The 24,026-nt window shown below is 39.4% G+C and overlaps 2 protein-coding genes across 2 annotated transcripts; one reads left to right on the forward strand and one right to left on the reverse strand.

Annotated features, from left to right (window-relative positions):
- The first annotated feature begins 1,046 nt into the window (after positions 1–1,046).
- Positions 1,047–11,218, forward strand: LOC134616209 (uncharacterized). The gene is made up of 5 exons (XM_065469533.1): positions 1,047–1,105; positions 3,800–3,890; positions 4,133–4,203; positions 8,826–8,957; positions 10,669–11,218. The coding sequence occupies exons 1-5, from the start codon at positions 1,047–1,049 to the stop codon at positions 11,213–11,215; spliced, it is 900 nt and encodes a 299-aa protein (XP_065325605.1). The 3' UTR covers positions 11,216–11,218.
- Positions 11,219–13,401: 2,183 nt separating this feature from the next.
- Positions 13,402–22,620, reverse strand: LOC134616210 (uncharacterized). The gene is made up of 5 exons (XM_063460940.1): positions 22,578–22,620; positions 22,162–22,485; positions 15,591–15,638; positions 13,729–14,040; positions 13,402–13,619 (listed from the first exon to the last, which is right to left on the reverse strand). The coding sequence occupies exons 1-5, from the start codon at positions 22,618–22,620 to the stop codon at positions 13,402–13,404; spliced, it is 945 nt and encodes a 314-aa protein (XP_063317010.1).
- Positions 22,621–24,026: the final 1,406 nt, after the last annotated feature.

Raw genomic sequence — 24,026 nt, forward strand, 5'->3', positions numbered from 1 at the left:
TTGCCATTTATCCTTCAAGTATGTAAGGCTTTGAGCCAAAGGGGAAAAGGCTCTTTTCTTTTTAGTGCTTGTTTATTTCGAGTTATTGCCATGTTTATGAAAATACATTTTTTATTTGAAAAAATTTTAACATGTGGTCATTTTTCATATATGTATTATAAAACACACAACTACATATTAGTTTGTTTGGTTTTTTAAACTTCGACCAGTGAAATACAATAACATTCATATTTAATTTTAAGTACAATTTTGAATAAGTTCAGTTTGCAAAATTAAGTAATTTGAACAAAATTTTGGATTAAATTACCATCTACATTTCAGTTACATTGACCAAGCATGTCAATGTTATTTACTCAATTTTTTTGTGTGGTTTTCACTTAACCTTACATTTGTTTTTAACTCATGATTTCTGTTATATTTACTCAGTTTTTTCATGTTTGTGTAACAACTACAATTATTCATTTCAACTTAATTTGTTTAAGCTTTAGTTATTCAATTGATCAAGTATATTGAACAGATTTGACTGGTTTCCAATCTACTCAATATTTTTAAGTGTAAAAGTGTTGCATCAAAAATTTTAAGTAAATGTCAGTTTTAGTTTTTAGAGTGTAAGATGCTTATTTCTGCCTGAGCAGAGTAAAACATGGATGAGCCTTCTCAGATAAACCATAAAGAAGCCACAGCCAACCATGTAACAGGACGTGTGGCAAGAAGGAGACAGCAGAATAATAGAAAATGCAGAAGACTGCAGAGGAACACTGACGTGCGCTACACTTTATCCTCTGTTACATTACAGAGTCGAGTATTAGGTGTGAGGTCCCTGAGACTCTGAGGCTGCGTCTACACTAATCCGGATAAATTTGAAAACTGTGTTTTCATCTAAAAACGCTCCACGTGCAACGTTTTCAATTGTTTCTGTACAGTTGTTTGTCCACTGAAACGCTTACGTTCCAGTACTGCGCATGCGTGAAACATTACACGATTCCACCTGCGTTATTTCTGTCTGCCATTTATTTACTTTCCGACTCTTAAACCGTCGCGGCAAAATGTCGAGGAAAAGCACCGAGTTTTTGAAATGGACTAACAATGAGGTGGAGTTGTTGCTGTGAGTAACACAAAAGTACAAAGTTGCAAAAGCGAGTGAGAGTTAAAGAATTTGAAGAAAAGCTATCTGAAGATTGTACAAACTGGTATTAATCTTTAATAGGGCTGTCAAAACCGAGAGCAAACAAAACAACTGCTGTGTAATGCCCTCTGCTACCTTAGTGTAATTGGTCTCATGACTGCTTAACATGACTAAAATGTGTCATTGTTTCCGAAAGCCTGTGGTTATGCTGTCCACACTGCCACGCAAAAACTGCATTTTCAAAAAACTCAGTTTTTCTTGACCAAAAACACCAAAATAGAGAGAAAAAGATGCGTTTTCAAACGAAAACATATTAGTGTGGACGTGGCCTGATGGACAGGATGTGCAGTGCTTCCCAGCACTTCTTCTTTACTGTGATATACTATTGCACACCTAAGGAGCTTGGAAAGAAAAGCGTCTGGACTTCTTTAAGTTGCTTGAAGATGTTTCACCTCTCATCTGAGAAGCTTCTTCAGTTCTAGGGTCAAATGGTGGAGATTCCCAGATGTAAGCCCTGTGGAAGTATCCTACTGAGAGGGTCCTGGACCCCCTATTGTTCCTCTACCTAATCAAATAAATCAAGGTGTGAAAACAGATGTGGATCACAATAACAGGTTTCAGGTGAGCTCAATGTGAAACCTGGCCCCACCCTATCATGTGATTTCCTGAGGTCAACAGGCCCAGGATGTGAGTGGACGTTAAGGCGTCTGGGAAGAGATCTTCCCACGAAGGTTAAAATAACAAAACCGACAAAGACTCAAACCTAAAGGGACCTTGATGATAAGATAGACTAGACTAAATCACAAATATTACCTAAGAAATAAAAAATACAAAATAAACTCAAAATGCCGCATCACAGACCCAGCACCGTGACAACAATAATATTTTGTATTTGGTAACAATTCTTTAAGATATGAATCTGCCTCTGCATCAGTAATCAATTGTACTCTAGTAGAAAAAAAGGAAGTGACTGTCCAACTATTGGACGGGTTGTTATTTAGACTGGTTCAGGCGTCCATGGTCTCCTCAGGATGAACTAAAATAACGTTGTTTTCCAGTTCTCTTGCAATAATCAGGTCAATAGTTTTATTTGCTCAGTTCTCTGGTTTATCACCAAATGCCTGGAATAAAAGGAAACACATTGATTTTCTGTTTAATGTTTGGAAGAAACTCAGAATTTACCAGAATTCAATGTGCATACTAACATCTGTTTGTTCAGTTTAGTTTGTTGAGTTCAAGAACTTTTACTTGTTCTCCCTGAGAAGATGTTCTGTCTTCTGTTGCCCTTCTTAAAGTTTCTTCCTCATGTTCTTTTTGTTGCTGCATAATTCAGCTTTAACTCCACTCAAAGTCATTTTTCCAATATTATGAAGCTGATTCCGATGAACTTTTTCAGTTCCTCACTTTCATGCCACTTCACATCTGTTTCATCTCTAATACCACATGCTATGACCATCTATAATACAACATGTCTGAAAGAAAGTCATCTGCAAGATATACTGTTATTTATTATAGCTGTATATATTTCTCCTGTATTGGCTTCCTGTTAAATCCAGAATTGAATTCAAAATCCTGCTCCTCACATACAAGGTCTTAAATAATCAGGCCCCATCTTATCTTAATGACCTTGTAGTACCATATCACCCTATTAGATCACTTCGCTCTCGCTCTGCAGGCTTACTTGTTGTTCCTAGAGTATTTAAAAGTAGAATGGGAGGCAGAGCCTTCAGTTTTCAGGCCCCTCTTCTGTGGAACCAGCTTCCAGTTTGGATTCAGGAGACAGACACTATCTCTACTTTTAAGATTAGGCTTAAAACTTTCCTTTTTGCTAAAGCATATAGTTAGGGCTGGACCAGGTGACCCTGAATCCTCCCTTAGTTATGCTGCAATAGACGTAGGCTGCCGGGGATTCCCATGATGCATTGAGTTTTTCCTTTCCAGTCACCTTTCTCACTCACTATGTGTTAATAGACCTCTCTGCATCGAATCATATCTGTTATTAATCTCTGTCTCTCTTCCACAGCATGTCTTTATCCTGTTTTCCTTCTCTCACCCCAACCAATCACAGCAGATGGCCCCGCCCCTCCCTGAGCCTGGTTCTGCTGGAGGTTTCTTCCTGTTAAAAGGGAGTTTTTCCTTCCCACTGTCGCCAAAGTGCTTGCTCATAGGGGGTCATATGATTGTTGGGTTTTTCTCTGTATTTATTATTGTGCGATCTACTGTACAATATAAAGCGCCTTGAGGCGACTGTTGTTGTGATTTGGCGCTATATAAATAAAATTTAATTGAATTGAAACTGTCAAGAGAGGATAAAGTAAAATTCTACACAGGTCGCTGTACTTTTGTTAATGATTAAAAATGTGTCACACGTTAATGTTCTATTCTCATATTCAGGGATTGAAAAAAAGAATTATTAACATTAGATTTACTTCAAAATAGTAATATGTATTATTTAAAAATATAATTCAGAGTGCTGACTAACAATTTACAGACATTTACAAACAGCTGCAAATCAATTAATACACTCTAAGAGACTCCGTGCTTGCCAGGCCCAGTGGTCTCTGTTTTTTTGCTATGTTCATGTTTTCTATCTCCTACTGTCTGGAGTCACGAAAACATTTAAACTTGATGCCCTATAACGCCAGCTTCCAATAGTCTTCCGTCTTCCTGCAGGATCGGGTACTTCACCTGGGACATTGAGGAGACCTTCCGCTGGCTCCTGGAAAACAAGCCGGATCCAGGGACTGAACCGGCTTGTTGTCAGGTAACTCAGTTACCTGACATTGGAAAACTAAATGAAATATACATTTAAAAGAGAAAGTGCGTCATTGAGATTTAACTTAAATTCATTTATATAGCACCAGTTGCATCAAGGTGCTTTATATTCTAAGGTAAAGTGTGATGGTTCCCTGTGTTGTTGTTTCTCTCTTCTTTCTCTCTCCCTCGCTCTTCTCTGCCAAGGCAGAACTCCGTGCTCTGGCTGATGCACTGTGTTTTCTTCTATAGATCTTCCTGGACCCGTCCGTGTTTTCATCCCTAGAGTGTGATCGTGAGTGTGAGTGTTTTCCAATTGGAGTGTGACGGAGAGGAGTGTAGCGTGAGTGGCTGAACGAGAGTGTGGTTTTCACGTCCCTTTTCCTTTGCACATTTGTGTATCACACCTGGTGATATTATAAATCAACTGTTCATTCTCAACGTCAACAGAGACCCGCGCTTGAGTCCCCTCATTCATTGTGTCACAAAGACTCTACTATAATACAAAGAAAACACAGAACAAAACAACAAAAGTAGAGATAGTGTCTGTCTCCTGAATCCAAACTGGAAGCTGGTTCCACAGAAGAGGGGCCTGAAAACTGAAGGCTCTGCCTCCCATTCTACTTTTAAATACTCTAGGAACAACAAGTAAGCCTGCAGTGTGAGAGCGAAGTGCTCTAATAGGGTGATATGGTACTACAAGGTCATTAAGATAAGATGGGGCCTGATTATTGTCAACAAATATTTCTGTTCATTAAGCTTTTCCTATGTGAGCTGTTCTCAGGTGATGAACACAGAGAATCATTCTTTAAGCAGAGCGCATGCTTGTATTTGTCATTGTGTTATTAAAGTGAAAAGACAAAGTTAATAGTGTGTCGGCCTGTCTGATGCTTCACTCACATCTGATATTTTGTGTCACAGAGGTAGTTGTGACAGTAGTTCATTCTTTAGAGAGCGCATTGCTTTTACACATTATGAGGTGTTTCGTGTGTAACACCTTGGTAAGGACACATTTTTACTGGCCATCAGTTGGGACTGAAACGGTTGATATTCATTTCCACCAGGTGGCAGTATTGCTTTCTAATGACTGATTTTCAGCTGGTGGCATGACTTTCCATAGCTTTTTGTACATCTCTTTCTTTGCAAGTTCAATATTTTTTCTGTGTCATTTCTCATCATTACATATAACTTAATTTATCGACATTTATGGTTCGATTTCTTTGAAAATTCAACAAGCTAATTCAACTTATGGGAGATTCAAAGTTGGAAGAACACATTCATCATTTCCATTAAAATCATTATTGCTAACTCTGATCATTTCAGCATCTCCAGTTTATTTGCTATTCTTCCTGTTCATACTAATTTCATCTGTTTTCACGGAAAACATTGAATTTTTCAAGTGATCCCAAATATTGATGAAGTACTATAAATGTAGTTTCTCTCTAGATAGATAGATAGATAGATAGATAGATAGATAGATAGATAGATAGATAGATAGATAGATAGATAGATAGATAGATAGATAGATAGATAGATAGATTTTCATCAATTTTCCACTCTCTGTTCTGAGCTGGTGTTCAGTTTTGCGTCTGTCACTGATATTACCAGGCAGGCTTGGGCAGCACGGGGGCCTACACCCTGGTTATCCTTACTGCATGCATGTAATTCAATGTGAGGGTTTTTTTTTCTCCCACATGCTGTGAATGCATCATTAATCCCCTCCCTCCCAACCGGAAACATTTTCTATCTGGCGCACTGGCACCATATGTGTTTTTATTCTACCAGATAGGGAAAAAATATGGTGACAGTGGGAGTTTCAGACAAGTTAGGGAATGAGACTCGCTGTCGTTTGGATTTCACAAGGAGGAAGTCGAAAAAGTTTTGGTAATTTGCAAATTTGCCAACTATTGCTGCTAAAGGTAGCAGTACCACAAATTTATTCCACCAGCTGAAGAGTCATCTACTGCTAATTAAGACAATTTTAAACTCTGCACATTAACGTCTCCCCGCACACCAAAGAAAACATTAAATAAACGAGCTGTGATACCTGTGACTGTTCTTCGTCAGTCGGTTTTATAGTCACTGTCTAGACTTTTATTTCTGCAATTTGAGGTCAGGTTTTTTTTCTTTTTTTCTTTTTCTTTTTTTGCAATTTTTACATGTTATAAGCACAAAAGAGCACCTTTGTAATTTCAGTTGTTTTAATTTGTCTCGTGAATTCTACCTTGATGTCCACTTTTGTTGCTATAATTTTATGTTTGTCTAGTGTCGACCACGGAGAGAGTTTACTGTCACAGTCTTGACATTGGTGAAAAACCTCTGCGAGCAACTGATGGTTAAAAATGGTTATAATAAAAAATTTCAATTCATTCAGATTTTTTTGTATTCAAAGTAGAAAAAAGGGTTGATGTGAATGAGTGTACCAATTTTAGACACTATGTGGTTGAAAATAACATTTGTTATTGGAGCTTATTTAAACATACCGTGATATATATTGTGTATTGTGATATAGCCAAAAAATATTGTGATATTAGATTTTCCTCAGCCGTACACAGGAGCCCTCAAACTCCCAGATTAAAGACCACCCCCGGGGCAAGTGGGGAGTGCCCCCCCCCCCCCCCCCCCCACCACCACCAACTCAAAAAACATATATAACAAAGAGCAAAGCACTCCCCCAGGTTTTGGGGTGTTTTTTAATTTCTTTTACCGCAGGCACGCAGACTCAACCACAACAACAACAGATCAAGTGCCCGAGGCCTTCAGGGGCTCTCACTTTTATTCATTTAAATTTCTATTTTTTTTTTATTTTTTTTTTCTCATTGTATTCATTTATTCATTTAAATTTCTAAAATGTTCCATCTTGGAAAAACAGAGACTTTTCAGTCTTTGTTTATCAGCATCAGTGGGTCAGACTCACTGGTATTAACTCATTATCTCGTGCTACTGTCTGAATGTCATAACCTATTAAAAAACCCACACAAAGCCAAAAAATGTGGGCATGAAAAAAATCACTTTGTTGTCCCACACAAAATATCACAAACAGCCCACAAACAATGTTTGACTTGATACTCATAATGTTGATGACTTGAAATATCCACAAGATGTTTTATATAAAGGGCAATAATGTGTCATACAGTGCAGGTCAAAATCATATTCTAGTGTCTATCATTTTTCCCCTGAGCTCATATTTCTATTTAAATTCAAACACCTTAATTCTAGCCGTTTTTCAGCTAGAAGTATGTCCACAAAACAATAAACAGTATCTATAGTTTTTGTTTATCCCTAAAGTGCTCTGAGGAAAAAGAAAAAAATGAATTAAAATTGAAATTTGTTTAAAACGTTCATCCACACAAAATCATTGAATCGCTGAAAATCGTCTCTTTTATCAGTGATTACAGGATATTTATGTTCTTAAATAGAATCTGTATCAAGATAAACATAAATATGATTTTGTAAAATCTATTGATTACATTTTCATTTGAATTTTCATTTGAATTTTGAACCATGCAACAATGACAGATGCAGAGCGTGTACCCAGCAGCATCCAGAGCCGTGTCACAATCACAAACCTGTGTTCAGCCTGTGAAACCTTCACATGTTTGTGATAGGAATCTGAAGTAAAACTGTTAAGGTACAATATCCAGAATCAACAGTCAAAAATTATCCAAACAAAGTTGTTTGTATTTAATGAGTAGCCAGTATGAATGACTACATAGTCGATAATTATTTTACACATTTATGTACCTGGATGTATTTGATTATTGTAATTAATTATAATTGTAAAGCAAACGTAACCCAACAACATCTGGAGTTTTGTAAATCAGAGTCAGAGTGCAGAAAATGTATTTTGATGAATCTTAAACTACACAGCGAAACCAGAGTGGCTGTAATTTAAGACTTAATGTGAAGAATTTGTTTCTTGTTTCCTTCAGTGACACACGCTGACCTGTGTGAATCAAACTTCCTCTCTTTCAGCAGACGGGCTGTGTGGGTTTCTGCTCAGCAGCCTCCACTGTTAGCTGTGGCTTTGCATTTCAACACAACAACAGCTGCAACCACCAATTCTAGATAAGAATGATTCCAGTAACGACCTGACATGTGAGAGAAACAGCTCGAATCCTGGACTCAGAGCTGAGAAATGAACTTTCGTGGAATCAGAGGAGAGACGATGCTCAGTCTCAACACTCGACCTTCATTCTTACACATAATTTTCCACTGAGAAGAGCATTTACAGAAGATATGAACAGAAGTGTGAACGTACAGTGTGTTTGTTGTCTTCCCTAAAATAACAAAACAAAAAATGTGAACATTTGTGCATAAAAAAGTACAGTAGAGTCAAAATATTTATATTATATTTATATTATATTTATATTTATATTGGTTCTTGAAATAATAACAAACAACTGGTTCTTGACTTTATATTTATTGTAAAGGTCTGTAAAAAATGTTTTTTTGTCTCATCACAAAGAAAAATTCTCATTTATTTTTGCATATATTATCATTTTATAACAAAAAAAAGCATGTTTTAAAGCATACATATTGTAAATATACAAATGGCAAGTTTTTTTCTAGGTTTTTTTTTTTCATCACAACAGTTTTTGTTGGTAAATCTAATAGTTCAAACTATTATTTATAACTAAACTAAACTATAAGGCATCATGAAAATGAGCATGGTCTTACAGTTTAACCTGCTTGTTTGTATATGAGAACTAAATGTAAAATGTTTTTATTGCTAATTTCATACAGCTGTGTGAGACACTGAAAAAATAACTGTGTTTTGACATGTGGTTACTAAAATGTTTCCAATTATTTACTTTGACGTTAAACTTAAATCAGTCAAATAGACACTTGTTTTCTCCGTATGCATGTTACTAAAGACTAAACACATTTATTTTAATGCATTTTAAGCACATAAGCACCACCAGTCTTATCTTTTGTCCAATAGGAAGTCTGAAGACTCGTCCTTGTTTGGCCTCAGCTGCATCAGAGCGCCACTTCTCCCCAGGTTCACCAGAGGAAACACCACTGCACAAAATGCTTTTCCTCCCAGCTGCTGCTCTGTGCTGTCTGTGTTCAGGTGAGTGTTTCCAGCCAATCAGGAGACATCCAATTTTAACAAAGACCATGAAAACAACCATCTGTGTGTGTGTGCGTGCGTGCGTGCGTGCGTGCGTGCGTGCGTGTGTGTCCACAGTGCTGGTTACTATGGCAGCAGAGCTGACTCAGGGTGATTTAACATTGTCCAGGAATGTTGGAGAAAATTCCTCCTTCAGCTGAGGAGGGACTGAACAGTGTGATGGAAGATTAGTATTATTTATTATTTGTCTGGTACCAGAAACCAGACAAATAAGTTTTTACAGCGATTCTTAACATAGATAAACTCGACAGTCAAGTTGAATCAAGTTCTAATCTTCCTCAGAAAGATGATTCTCAGCTGTGAATAAACAGAATGGATGTGAGCTTCAGAGAGACAAAGTTAAACCTGTTCACGCAGCCACATACTACTGCTCCTGTTTCAAAACTGATCATCACAATAACAAATGATCCCTGCAGCCTGAACAAAAACCAACAGATGAACAGATGTCAAACAGGAAGAGAGCAGTAAACCACAGCCCGGGCTCACATGTTTCACCTCCATCTCAGAGTCACAAACATACTGAGCTCACAGACTTAATTACCACAATCAGAAGTTACTGCAGAAATTAAACTATTTAAGATGAATATTTCAGCAGCTGTCAGCAAGAAATCACAGACACAACAAAAAAAATAAATAAAATAAAATAAATCATTTATTAACTTCTTCAATAAGTAACTCTTGTAAAATGATGCAATAATAAAAATGTCTTTTATTGACAAGTTTGGAAACACTTCCTGTGGCTCAATCGCAGGACAATAAAAACTGAATATAGTTGAGGTTCTGTTTTAGTAAATGTTAGTATATTAATAAATTAAGGTTTCTCTTTATAATACCAAATATCTGGATTGCAATAAACTTTGAAGCTAATGCAACACTACTGTTACTGGATAGTCAAAGAAATAGAAAGAAGAGTTATTGATCTTGGTTGGATCAAATTTCTTATTTGGAGAGGAATCTCTACAGAAGTGTTTTAATATTGGAATAGAACATTGTTTAACCTGTAATGATTGTAAAGTAGAAATAAACAGCTCTGGGATGTGGTGAAACAGCAAATTCACATCATGTATGTGCAGCTGACATGTGAAACTGTGTGACGCTGTCATCATCAATGTGGACATGAACCTCTGAGGAAAGTTTCCAACGCTGTGCTCAATCTATGCCCCAAAGAATGAAAGTAAAACAAGGTTCAACCTGGTAAAAGCAAAATGCACCTTAGAAAGCAAATGAGTGAAAGTTTGCTTTTTTCTTTTGCCTACAGCAGCACGGCGAACGCGGTTTAGTAACTGCTCAGACGAGGTTGGTTATGTACACAGGGTAAAATATTAACTATCATTTAAATACTGATTAAATATTAAACTCACATGTGCTGATCCAGTGCAGCAGCACATGTGATGTGACAGTAAAAGTGATTTGATTAAACATAACAATGAGCATCTAGACTGATTTCAGCCTCAGACATAAATGTTTGCCAAAGCTTCACGTGGGGAGAAAATTCACTTGAAATATTTCATCTGTAAAATTATTATTGTTGTTATTTTTGTTATATTGTAACTAGTGCTGTAACGAGTTAACGGGGATTGCCCCGTGCGTGGGGCTGGACGGTGCTAACGCGTTAATGAGCTAACCCTGCTAACGCGTTGACGCCGTGCAGCCCCACGCACGAGGCGATCCGCGTTAACTCGTTACAGCAGATTTGCCGTGTTAATGCGGTTATGGTGGCCTCAGCCATGTTTCCTCCTCTGGTCCAGTTCTCCTGGAAAAGACAGAAGAAGAACGGCGGAGAACCGGAGGAGCTGCCCCCTGCTGAGGGAGAGCAGCTGGAGCTCAGAGAGTCGGGACGGACAACTTCTATTTTAGTAGATTATACAGATGATCTCTACACGTACAGATACAGCTGCTATGTCAAGCATGAGGGGGAACATGGAGGGTCAAAAAGAAAAAGGCCCTTAAGCCTTGGTGACTGTTCCACTGTGAATCCCCTTAAAGACGAGACACTTAAGACACAGACAACACACGTCTTTTGTTTTTCAGAGTTCAGGCTCCACAGGCCTCTCTTCCAGTCTCAGTGCAGGGTGAAGCTGCTCTGCCTGCTGTACACAGTGCTGATAGTGAAGAGTCTGGTGTACTGCTGTGGACTCTCTCTGCTGATGATCCTCACAAACAAGGGAGCGTCCACCAACTGCACACATGCTGACTGACTGTTTTCTCACACTCTTAGTAGGTGAAAATAAAAGCGATGTGTTGTGGCTCAATGTGGGGGGGTTTATGGGGAGGGGGGCGAGTTTATTTTTGGATTTTTGTACTTACCCTGAAATTAATGTTCATTTAGTTTTTTACTTGGACTTAACAGTTTTCTAGTAGATGGACTCTACTCCTTTTCATTTAATATTCTAAAAGTTTGAGTATATAAATTATAAAAATCAGCATCTGCTTCATGTTTTGTCAGTTTTAATTCACTGCAGTTCATCAGAAAATCAATAAGAGTTTTAATCAAAATTTTATTCATCATATTTTGTCTGAGAGTTTCAGTCTCTCACATGAATGTACAAGAAGAAACAGTAGTTTCTCAAATGTAACATTTACATGTCAGCAGACAGAGGAGTTCAAATACATTTGTTTGAAATTTAATCAGTAAATAAACATTTTCATGTTTGGAGGAAACGGGTCTATCTTGTAAATGTGACATGAGTCTCAATGGGACTAATTGTATAAATAAAGGTTAAATAAACTAAAAATTACGCTCAAAATATTGATATTTTTGTACGTTTCACATGCGCTATAATCTATTATGTCACTAGGGTCAGACTAAATAATTAAATAATTTTTACAATTAGCAGAGTCAGGCGCAGAAATGTTTAAATGTGATAACTGATTATTATATGTTCAGAGTTGCATTTAATACTGATCCCCAACTACAACAGACTTTTTTCAGTTACTATTTGTTTAATTAAGTCTGAATAATTAACCAGATCAAAGACACAATGACTAACTGTTGACTTCTGTAACTGTTTTTACAAGTGTCATTGTCTTGATTTATCCACTTCTTCAGTTAAAAGTCCAACAATGATTCTGTGACATAATATTTAGACATTTTGTATTTTTCTTTTTTGTGATGAAACCAAATTAAAACTGCATTTCATCACCCTGTATTTACACATGAATAATGACAAAGTTGAAACATCAGCAAATTCAAATAAGTTCATTTGTCAGCTCTGAGTTGAGGATTTGAGCTGTTTCTCTCACAGGTGAAGAACACAGATCCTTCCTGGAATCATTCTTTAAGCAGAGTTCATGCTTGTAACTGTCATTGTGTTATTAAAGTGAAAAGCCACAGCTAACGGTGTGGAGACTGCAGAGCAGAAACCCACACCGCCCGTCTGCTGCAGGAGAGGAAGTTTGATATGTGCATGCTACGTTCATATACGTTGTTATGCATCAAAGACTGAAACGAGAAACACTTTCATCAGAATCAAGTCTTTATTTTTACATACAATAACTACACTGTTACGGTAGGTTTCAAGCATCAACCCACATGAATGGCACAGCTGCATGATCCTGGAGTGAAACCAAGAGGCACCATTACTTTTTCTGTAACATTTAAAGAGGAAAAGATTTTGAATGTTTGAAACCCGAAACTGAATAATTGGTTCAAACACAGATGTGCTGGACGGCTCTGCTCACTGAAAATGTCATTATGTTCTCCAAGCTCTAGATGATGTTTTTTTTAAAAACCTGTGCTGAATCTGTACAGAACAAGTTTGTGATAGTAATAATAAATCTCACATATTCACTATACAAGGGCCCAGAACTGAGAAAGAATATATCTTTGCATTTGGATTGGTGGAAAAGGGAACAAGCCACCTTTTTGTTATATACAAAGTGCAACAAATGTCATGTAAAGAAAAAAAAACTTTCCTCTTGTGTTATCAGTCAAGAAGAACAATAGACATTCCTTAAAAAAAAAACCAAGCAGCTCTTTACTATAATGATCATAGCACATGTATGTTCCCCGTCTTTGTGCAGGGTTTTGATAGTTTGCATACCTGACTGAAAAAAAAACCTTATACACAAGAAAGAAGACTCCATATGAAACATAAACAGCTACTGTTTTAATATTTGCATATCTATTTTATAGTTTAAGGTGGTTATATTGGAGAAGGGTATAAATGATAAACATTTCTCCAAACCACCAGGCATGTCCCACCGGGAGGAGGTCCTGGGGCAGACCCAGGATACGTTGAAGAGATTATCTCTTTCAGCCGGCCTGGGAACGCCTTGGCTGGAGAGAGGGCAGTCTGGGCTTCTCTGCTTAGGCTGCTGCCCGTGCGACTCAGCCCCAAATAGGAGGAAGAAGATGGATGGATTTTACCAGCCACAACTTAATTTACATTTCTGCCTGCTCACTTGGGGAAATCTGAGTGTGAAAAATGCCAATCAGAAAACAGTCAGCATGTGTGCAGTTGGTGGACGGTCCCTTGTTTGTGAGGATCATCAGCAGAGAGAGTCCACAGCAGTACACCAGACTCTTCACTATCAGCACTGTGTACAGCAGGCAGAGCAGCTTCACCCTGCACTGAGACTGGAGAACATAAGAGAGGAGCTCTGAAACAGAAAAGGAATAAAATGCTTTAAGAAATATCAGCCCTCAGATTTGAAAATGTCAGATTTGCAAAGCTATATCAATGATGTTATGTCACAAAGTCTTTTTTACCATGTCGTGTTTGGGCCTCCACTGTGCCCCCCTGATGTCTGACATGACAGCTGTACATGTATGTGAAGGGATCATCCCGATTAACCACTAAAATGGAGGCGCTGTATCCCGACTCTCTGAGCTCCAGCTGCTCTCCCTCAGCAGGGGGCAGCTCCTCCGCTTCTCCGCCGTTCTTCTTCTGTCTTTTCCAGGAGAACTGGACCAGAGGAGGAAACATGGCTGAGGCCACACACAGCAGGGAGCTGTTCCCCTCCAGGTGGGCTCTGGATGCTGCTGGGTACACGCTCACCACGGGCTTCACTACCTGCTCATCTGAAGTTTGACAGCAGCAACAAGCAGCACAGACACACATTCACACAGTCAGCAGCAGCTTCCAGCACTGCACTGCATTCAGTCTGATCCTGGAAACTACATGGACTCTGATCACTAAACTACTCATCAATACAAAGTTCACTACATACACTGGATTCAGTCTGATCTGGAAACTACATGAAAAAACATCACATGGAAACTGAAAAATACTTTTAAAAACAGAAATACAGTTAAATGGCAACTGTGGTTTTTTTTTTTTTTTTTTTTAAGATTTCTATAAAGTACCAGTTTGGGGAAAAACATAATTAAAATTAAATTGAATTAATTCAGTAAGATTGTTACATATTTAAATAACATATTTATCTTCATAGAAAATTTCAGGAATATGCCGAGCACGTTACTTATCTAAAGATATAAAGAAAAGAATGTCTTGTAATGCTTCAGCCTTCATTCAAGTTTCATTTTGCGTCTTACCTATATTTAATTTTATTTCATTTTAATAACTGTACAGTACTCTGTTTTTGGTAACTATTGTCCATGATGTACATATGTAAAAAAAAAAAAATGTGTATGTTTCTGTTCTGTGTCCTGTTTGTTTGTATTTGTGTTTTTCTTGCTGCTGTTACAACCAAATTTCCCCGTGTGGGACAATTAAAGGATTATTCTATTCTAATGACGTTATACTATGTTAGTATATAGCCTTAACTTTATCCCCCGTTTATGTTTTGCTTTCAGAGGGAAAAAAAACACAAAGAAAACATTTCCATAAAAGAACACAACACACGTACATCTGTATTATCTGCATCACGGTTTATATAAATGTTCTTTATAGCAATGTATCCTACTAGAAAATGTTTATTATAGTATACAACAGACATATTGAATCAATATATATTTTAGTCTCATTCCATGAAAAACGTGTTAATAACTATTTTAAACATTTTAAAAGTTAAATACTTTATTCCATGTTTGGGAAATTCTTTGTTATAGCAGCCGACATGATGAAGCAGTTTGGTGTTGATCCAGGGATCTTCTGCACATTATGAATGTGTTAAATACTCCACTATGGTCACATAATTAACAATAAACAATATGAAGAGGAAGTTTTAAATTGTGCACTATGTCACTCTCATATATATCTTTTTGCATATTTTACAAAAGCTTTTCAATATTAGATTAACTTGTATATTTTCTCATGTACATTTCATTTACTATACATCCAACATGCGTGCCAATATGAATTACTTTGTGCCAATCCAATTTTCTATCAAATGTATAAAATTATAATAATTAGCATATGCAAATTACTTTGAGACTATATATACACAATTATATTTAACCTTTAAAAAATCCTCTTAAGAACAAAGACGCTGTGGAGATTCTGAGTAAATAAGCTGAATTATATGGATCAGGATATTCACTATGTGCCTAAGATTGGATTTTTAGGACTCAATTTCCTGCAAAACTGAATTAATTTTATTTTCTTCTCAATTCTCGATTACTTACAGAAAAACAGAAAGTATTTGAGGAAAATAAATGTTTGATCTTACCTGTTACATACAGTTTAGTTCCAGAGCCGAAGATGTCGTAATCATAGCCTCCTTCCACAGTGAGACACACTCATACAAAAACCTGCCTGCTGTTCAATGATCAGCTGAGATGAAAGAGTTCAGATGATGCCAGAAGGCCATTTCATCTCATTTTTCCATCCATCCACTTTCTTGTTCTTGTTTCATTACAGCTAGGATAGGTAAAGTTTTTCAATCTAATATTTATATCAACACGTTTCTTCTCCTGCTTTTAGCTGCACTAGCAGCACAGCTCTGATGTCAGTTCAAAGGTGTTTGAATGAAGAACTCAAAAACTTCAAAGCTTTTTCAGTAGCTGAGACAAGGTACCATAACCAGGGCATATACTGGTTGTGAAGATCATTTATCCATTTTCCACTTGGTCTGTGTAGGTTCTCAGCCATCCAGGTCATGGTAATCTCGTCTCACCTGAGAAGCTTCTTCAGTTCTAAAATAGGAGAGAGCCCCAGGTTTTTAAGCTCTAAGTGGGAGTCCTCCTACTTGGATTAAAAACCTGGCACTATCGATCATGTGCCTCATCACATGAGCCAAGGTTTCATGTGAAGCCATTGTGAGACCTTACCATGAGGTCAAGTGATGCAAGATTTGAGTGGATGTTAAGGTGCCTGGGACAGAATCTCAAAACTGTACTGTAGTAGGGATGGGTACCGGTATCGGGTGCCATTATGGCACCGGTTCTGACATAAACGGTAGTAACCAGACCGAAAAGCAGCGCACATTTCGGTGCTTTATTTCGGTGCTTTTTTTTTTCCTGAGATGTCATACACTTTGGATTCCAGCCAATCATTTTACCTTTGCGAGCGTAGTAGGCGGGCCCAGGTACGTACGTTCTTTTAGAGCAGAGCTACAGATTAAAAATGCCCAAAGCGAAGCGGTCAAAGTCTGGCTGTACTTCACAGCAAAAGATGCAAACTCAGCAGCCTGCAACAAGTGTTTTAAGCTGATACTGTGCAAAGGAGGTAACTGATGAAACACCTGGCGACGTATAGCATTTTGTTAAAAGCCGAGAAATGCACTGTATTTGATAGCTTGCTGCGAGACCTCACACCGAGCACATCTACTGCGGGTGTGGTGCCTGTTATCGGACCCGGAGTTAGCAACATCCCCCAAAAACCCGAAGAGTAGAGTCCTGGCCCCTAGCCCTGCCAGTGTAGCAGAAATGATGACGGATGCATCCGTCATCATTTCTAATCATTTCTAACCCATCATTTCATTACGACGGATCGGATGAAAAATCAACATCAATTCAATGTCGTCTTGCTATCTGGGTGATGATGGCAGCAGCAGCCGTTCTTCTCTGCGTGAGTAGCTTAATGTTGTTCGTGTGTAATTTACGTTGAGTAGGCTAACCACGTTATTAAATTAATGCATGTAAGGTGAACTAGCAAACACAGTCGTAGTTACATGCGGCTGTCTTCTTGTTTGATGGCAGATACTCCCTTCACCCTGGCCAAAAAGGCTAAAATGACCAAAGAAAAAGTGGAAATCAGTTAAACATGAGAGGTTTTTGGACAAAGTTTGTTTTTTCCATTGTTTAAGCACTGCTTCCAGCCAAGAGTGATGCCATAAATCCCCTATAGCTGCAGAAAAGTCTAACATTGTTATCTTTTTACAAAAAAACAGCTGAACATGAGAGGTTTTTGGACCTATTTTGTGTTCTCCATTCTTTAAGCACCGGTTCGAGCACCGTTTAAGCACCGGCACCGTTTCAAAAGTACTGGTTTGGTACTGGTATTGGATAAAACCTAAACGATACCCATCCCTATACTGTAGGTGGCAGACAGTTGGTGTTGTAGGCCACCGCCTCTGTTCAAGGACATCTATATAACAGAACATCTATATCCATTCACAATGGATATAGATGGTTTATTTCACTCTTTCTGTCCTCTCTGTCCAAAATGTGAACATTGGTATCCTTGAAAGGTGACCTTTGTCCTTTAGATGCAGATGGACCGCCAAGTCTTGTCCTGTAGAGGTGGCTCTTCTATCTTCGTCAAAGTCAAAGTAAACTTTATTGTCATCTCTACTATATACAGTACAGTATATAGAGAGACAAGACGATGAGGCTCCAGTTACAGCAGTGCAAAAGAACAACAATAAATATAGGAAGAGTAAGAATAAATATACACTTTAAGACTGAGGTAAGGGGAGTAAATATACACTTTGAGGTTAATAACAGTCTAAAATTTACTGTTGAGATTTAAAGTGACCTTGGGTGAAATAAAGTGACCAACATGAGCCTCGAGCCGACTGCTGTTGTGATTTGGTGCTATATAAATAAAACTGAATTGAATTGAATTGAACATGAGCAGGATTCCTGAGAGTGGGACTGTCCATAGAGCAGCATCTGTATTTACAAAGGCAGCGATATGTGGAGTGCAATAGAGTTTGTTAATGGTTTGTGTGGGGGTGTGTGTGGTGGGGGGGAGTGGGGGAGCCGGTAGTGAGTTCAGGAGTCTGATGGCTGGCGGGAAAAAGCTGTCTCACAGTCTGGAGGATCTGGCCCCGATACTGCGGTAGCGTCTGCCGGATGGGAGGAGGGAGAAAAGTCCATGTGAGGGGTGTGAGGGGTCAAGCACGATGCTGAAGGCCTTGAAGCTGGTCAGAACACTCTCTATGGTGCCCCTGTAGAACATGGTGAACGTGGGAGGAGGGAGGTTGGCCCGCCTTAGGCATCTCAGGAAGTGGAGGCACTACTGGGCCTTTTTGGTGATGGAGGCGGTGTTGATGGTCCAGGTGAGGTCGTCTGAGATGTGAACTCCCAGGAACTTGATGCTGTTAACAGTCTCTACCGTGGAACCGTGGATGCTGAGTGGTGTATGGGTGGAGCGAGTCTTCCTGAAGTCGACGATCATCTCCTTGGTTTTGTCCACATTCAGTGACAGGTTGTTCTCGCTGCACCAGAACGCCAGCTGCTGAACCTCATCTCTGTACGCTGACTCGTTGTTGCTGCCGATGAGTCCAACCATGTTTGTGTTGTCAGCGAACTTGATGATGTGGCTAGAGCTGTGTTGGGCAGTGAAGTCGTGTTTCAGGAGGGTGAACAACAGATGGCTGAGAACATGGCCCTGAGGAGCTCCTGGGCTCAGCCTGATGATGCGGGAGATGTTGCAGACAATTCGGTGAGGCCTCTCTGACAGGAAATCCATGTGCCATGCATTCATGAAGTGGCTGTTTGGTTTCTCCAGTGTAGAGGTCTGAGCATTCCTCGCTACACTGTACAGCACACACTACATTGTTAAGTTTGTGTTTAGGAGTTTTGTCTTTGGAATGAACCAGTTTTTGTCTGAGTGTATGGCTGTGTCGGAAGTAAACTGGGATGTCATGCTGGGAGAAGACTCTCCTGAGTTTCGCTGATAAACCGTCTACATAAGGAGTGAAAAACTCAGGAGAGTCTTCTACGAGTACGACATCCTAGTGCACTTCAAACTTAAAGAAGTCCAGTCACTTTTCTTACCAAGCTCCCTAGATTGCCACTTTCAATGGGGGGGAAAATAAATTACTATAAAGGCCCCCAAATAATGAATATTTCTGAAAATGTGATTTTTCAGCTTTGGCTAAAACAGCATCTTCAGTACTATATTAAGGTTTGCATTATATTTATTATATTGAGTTACTGCTTGACTTCAGAGGCACAACTTAGAAAATAAGAATGTTAATTTAAGAGAAATCCAAGAATTTACTACGAATCAAAAATGTGAACAAATCTACTTTAGGCGATAACACTTAACACTTTGTGTCAGACACGCTGGGAGGGAGTGAACGCTGGTGTGTTTTAGCTGCCGCTGCTCTCTATACTTATTGCTTAGTATAGTTACACAAGTTTGTTTTACTCTATGAACCTATATTGTCTGCCAGGTAAAGTGTTTCTCTGCGTTACCTGTTCGGCTGGCATGCTTTTGGCCATATTTACTGTCAGCTATTAGCATCAGCTGTTAGCTGCTGGGTTGTTTTTGGACAGCTGGCTTTCAGACATTATAACATCATGACTGTTAAGGTCCTCCACCAGATCTCCAGACTTCAAACTCTTGCTCTTTCATCTCAAAAGCTTCATTACCAAGTGCTGCCTGCGATGTGCTTTTAAACTTGTCTTTGGTCTCCACTGAGTATCTCTTGCTTTTCTTTTATTCTACTTCAGACAATCTCACTTTTAGTACTGCCGGACAGTGGCACAGTTCTATTCTCAATCTTTTTTCTAGATCCTTCTCCACAGCTCACACATTCTCCATTTCTTGTCTACATCCTTGATCTTTTCTTGCAGTTTATCCACAGACTGCATTACAGTCAAGGAGCCTAGTAGAAGAAAACAGAAGACCTGAAATTATTCATCGTATCAGCTTTGCTCATTAAAAGCAGATGTCCATACATGGGCCAATACTACTATCTCTAAACATTTCTGCCCTATCAGTAATCTCTACATCAGTTTTCAGGCTGAATTCAATCAAATTTAGTTAAATCTTTATGGTTCGTGTTTTGTGTTTGTCTTAGGTAAAAAGCACATAATGGTGTATGATAACCCATGTTTTTGCTCCAAAAACGTGTGGTGTAAAACCTAAAAGTAAAAAAAAAAAGCTCTCCCAGCTCCACTGAACATTTGTTGCCGCTTTGTAATACTCTAGACCAGGGGTCAGCAACCTTTAACACCGAAAGAGCCATTTGGACCCGGTTTCCACGCAAAAGAAAACACTGGGAGCCGCAAATACTTTTTGACAACTAAAATGAAGATAACACTGTATATATTGTTTTTTACCTTTATGCTTTGTGTGAACAACTAAGGTGTGTTGCTTATGAAATCCTTGAAGTGCTACAGAGAAAATTACATTTTATTTTTGTAATTAATACATTTTGAACTTTTAAAGAAATATAACAAAAGGAAAGACACCCAGCTGAACCAAAATGATCCATGTAGCAAACAAAGACTGTTGTGAGCCGCCACCCTCATATCGCCTTTGGGCTTTTGGAGCCTTGACCTGACTTTTAAAAAATAATTGGAAAAAAAGCACTATGCTGCTAAAAAATGAAAAATAGATATTTGCAAAATTCTGCCTAAATATGTATTTTACCTGGTTAATGTGTGTGGCGGGGCGTGGTCTGCAGCGCCGCTGCAGGGGAGGCGACACACCCGCAATCACGCCTCGCCACCTTACGTCTGTGCTATCTATGCTGTTGTGTTGGTATGTGTCGGGCTGTGAGCTGAAAAGCTACAGCCTGCTGTATGCGTACAGCAACCGTGTGTGAAAAGTGGTCAATAAAGAGATGCTGAAAAGCTTGTTCATGGAAACATCGTCGGGTCTGCCATGATATGTTTACAATGGGACTTCTGGTCCCGAACCTCTGCGCACAGCGTCTGCAAATTGGGGCTTTCATCTTTACGCAGGACTGTAAGCTGTCATCTGTGAGGCGTGAGCGGTGTTTGTTTTTAACATAGTTCACGGTGGAGAATAGCTGATTCGAAGATCCATAATTGGCCTACCTGGGGTTGAAAGTCTCGATAAATGCACGGCGTTTCGGCAGGCATACCGGCTTCCGCGAGTTTGACTCTTATTTTGAGCGATGAAAAAATAATAGAATATAATTTTATTTCTATATTTCTAGAACTACAAGTTAAAAAAGAACTAACATAAATAAAATTCACTTCAGCTAAATACTTCTAATTTATTTTCCCAAACCACGCGGAGCCGCACTATAAGGACTAAAGAGCCGCATGCGGCTCCGGAGCCGCAGGTTGCCGACCCCTGCTCTAGGAGTTCAGTATTTGTTGAAGACATCTGAGAGGGAATCTTGGGCCTCAATCAATACAGGCCCCCACCATACTAACTAAGAAAATTGAATATGAAAAGTACCTAAGGGTTAAGATGCAAACACACATCCATCCATCCGTTCATCTTTCTCTGCTTTATCCGGGGATGGGTTGTGGGGGCAGCAGGCTAAGCAGAGAAGCCCAGACCTCCCTCTCCCCAGCAACCTCCTCTAGCTTGTCCGGGGGAACACCAAGGCGTTCCCAGTCCAGCCGAGAGATATAATCTCTCCAACGTGTCCTGGGTCTGCCCCAGGACCTCCTCCCGGTGGGGCATGCCCAGAACACCTCACCCAGGAGGCATCCTTGTCAGATGCCCGAACCACCTCAACTGGCTCCTTTCGATGTGGAGGAGCAGGGGCTCTACTCTGAGCCCCTCCCAGATGGCTGAATTTCTTACCCTATCTCTAAGGGAGATGCCAGCCAACCTTCGGAGGAAGCTTGTATCCGCGATCTCATTCTTTCAGCCACTACCCACAGCTCGTGACCATAGGTGAGGGTAGGGATGTAAATCGACTAATAAATTGAGAACTTTGCTCTCAATCAATCAGTTTTGCCAACACACATTCCTTTGTTGTCTTTCCATTTCTGGAGCAGGACAGCCTCAGTATGGTTGTGATTGTGAAGAAATACATACACCTGGGCTGTGGTTTACTGCTCTCTTCCTGTCACAAACTCTGATTGACATCTATGTATGCTTTGGTTTTTGCTCAGGCTGCAGGCATCATTTCTCACTGTGGGGTGCGTCCTTCCAACAGGCACAGTAATAAGTGGCCGAATGCTCAAGTTTAACTTTCTCTATCTTCAACTGGTATCTGTTCTGTTTAATCTCAACTGAAAAATCATCTTTCTGGGAATGATTAGAACTTGACTCAACTCTACCATCATCAGTATCCACGACAAGAACTAGCCTAAATGGTTCAGCGTCTTTCTTCTGGTACCAGATCAAACCAGTATAGTCACATTCATCATCTCCACAGCTGAAGGAGACACTTTCTCCAACTCTCCTGGTCAATGTTAAATCGTCCTGAATCAGTTGTGCTGCCATGGTAACCAGTGCTGTAGAGACACAGACAGATAGATGAAGGTTAGTGTGACAGTGTTTGTTACAGGTTGAGTTTGTTGGCTCCTGATTGGCTGGAAACACTCACCTGAACACAGACAGCACAGAGCAGCAGCTGGGAGGAAAAGCATTTTGTGCAGTGGTGTTTCCTCTGGTGAACCTGGGGAGAAGTGGCGCTCTGATGCAGCTGAGGCCAAACAAGGACGAGCTGTGAGATCAGACGGGTCTTCCCCCTCCGCCGATATGCAGTAGTTCTTCAAAGCTTCCATCAGCCCCTGCAGTCCACAGAGGAACGTACCGCTACTGACTGACAGCTCAGCTAAAGCTGCTGTGGTTTGATCATCTTGTGTTGAATACCACAGCATGTAAACACCATCTGGGTGGCATGATTTACAAACATTTAGGTATTTACTAAAACACAAACTTGATTTTTTTTAAATTATTACAGACCTAAAATGCTCTACTGCATCATTTTTAATTGCGCTCAAAACTCTGTAACCAAATAAAATTCTGCTCCTCAAACGATCCTGCTCCTCTCCACATTCCCGATTAAGTTAGATTTTTGTCTAACAGCTCTCTGTAATTCCCGTGTTACACCACAGGATGATTTATCTTTGTGTTTGCTAATTTATTTAAACCACAGTTCAATTATTTGTGAAAATACAGCTCTACACTCATGACACCCAAAAAAGAAATCAAATCTGAATAAAGACATGATTTATAATCAAGAACTTCACATTTATATTTATATCCACATTTACATGTTCACACATACACGCCTCACTCCTGCTCTCTGACTTTAAAATCTTATTAGAAAAAAACTTCCATCCTCTGCACAGGAGAGGTGAAGGAGGGAGTAAAGGCATGTGGATAGAGACAGGTGTCAGTTTCATTTGTTTACAAAATGATAGCAATACTTCTTTACGTCTGGTATGATGGCCTGTGTACGTCTTTGCCGGCTGCAGTTTCCCCCCACACTGCTGCAGTGCTGTTTTCACTCTGTATCAATGAAGTGTTGCAGTTCAGTGAAGGCGAACAGCTGATTAAAGTCAGGAATAAGAAGCCTTTTTATTGTGCTGTGGTGTATCATCAGCCTTTAAAGCAGCGGTCCCCAACCTTTTTTGCGCCACGGACCGGTTTATGCCCGACAATATTTTCACGGAGCGGCCTTTAAGGTGTCGCGGATAAATACAACAAAATAAAACTAGTACCGGTACCGAAAAAAAGAAGATTTATTCATAACACACGTGAAAAGACCCAGGAAAAGCGAGTTAACGATAAAAACGATAACAAAATAACGCTGAAAACCGATAAAAACCCTGGAAACCATACATTTCACACCTGAGCCTCAACTCTCGCGGCCCGGTACCAAACGACTCACGGACTGATACTGGTCCGAGGCCCGGGGGTTGGGGACCACTGCTTTAAAGGACGCCCACACAGCTTATAGTTGGGGATTTTAACATTCAATAGCCGATGACTCTGACCACTTTGCCAAAGGTTTTATCAACATCATAGATTGTTTTCATTTAACCAG

Source organism: Pelmatolapia mariae, linkage group LG18, assembly GCF_036321145.2.
Source record: "Pelmatolapia mariae isolate MD_Pm_ZW linkage group LG18, Pm_UMD_F_2, whole genome shotgun sequence".
NCBI lineage: Eukaryota > Metazoa > Chordata > Actinopteri > Cichliformes > Cichlidae > Pelmatolapia > Pelmatolapia mariae.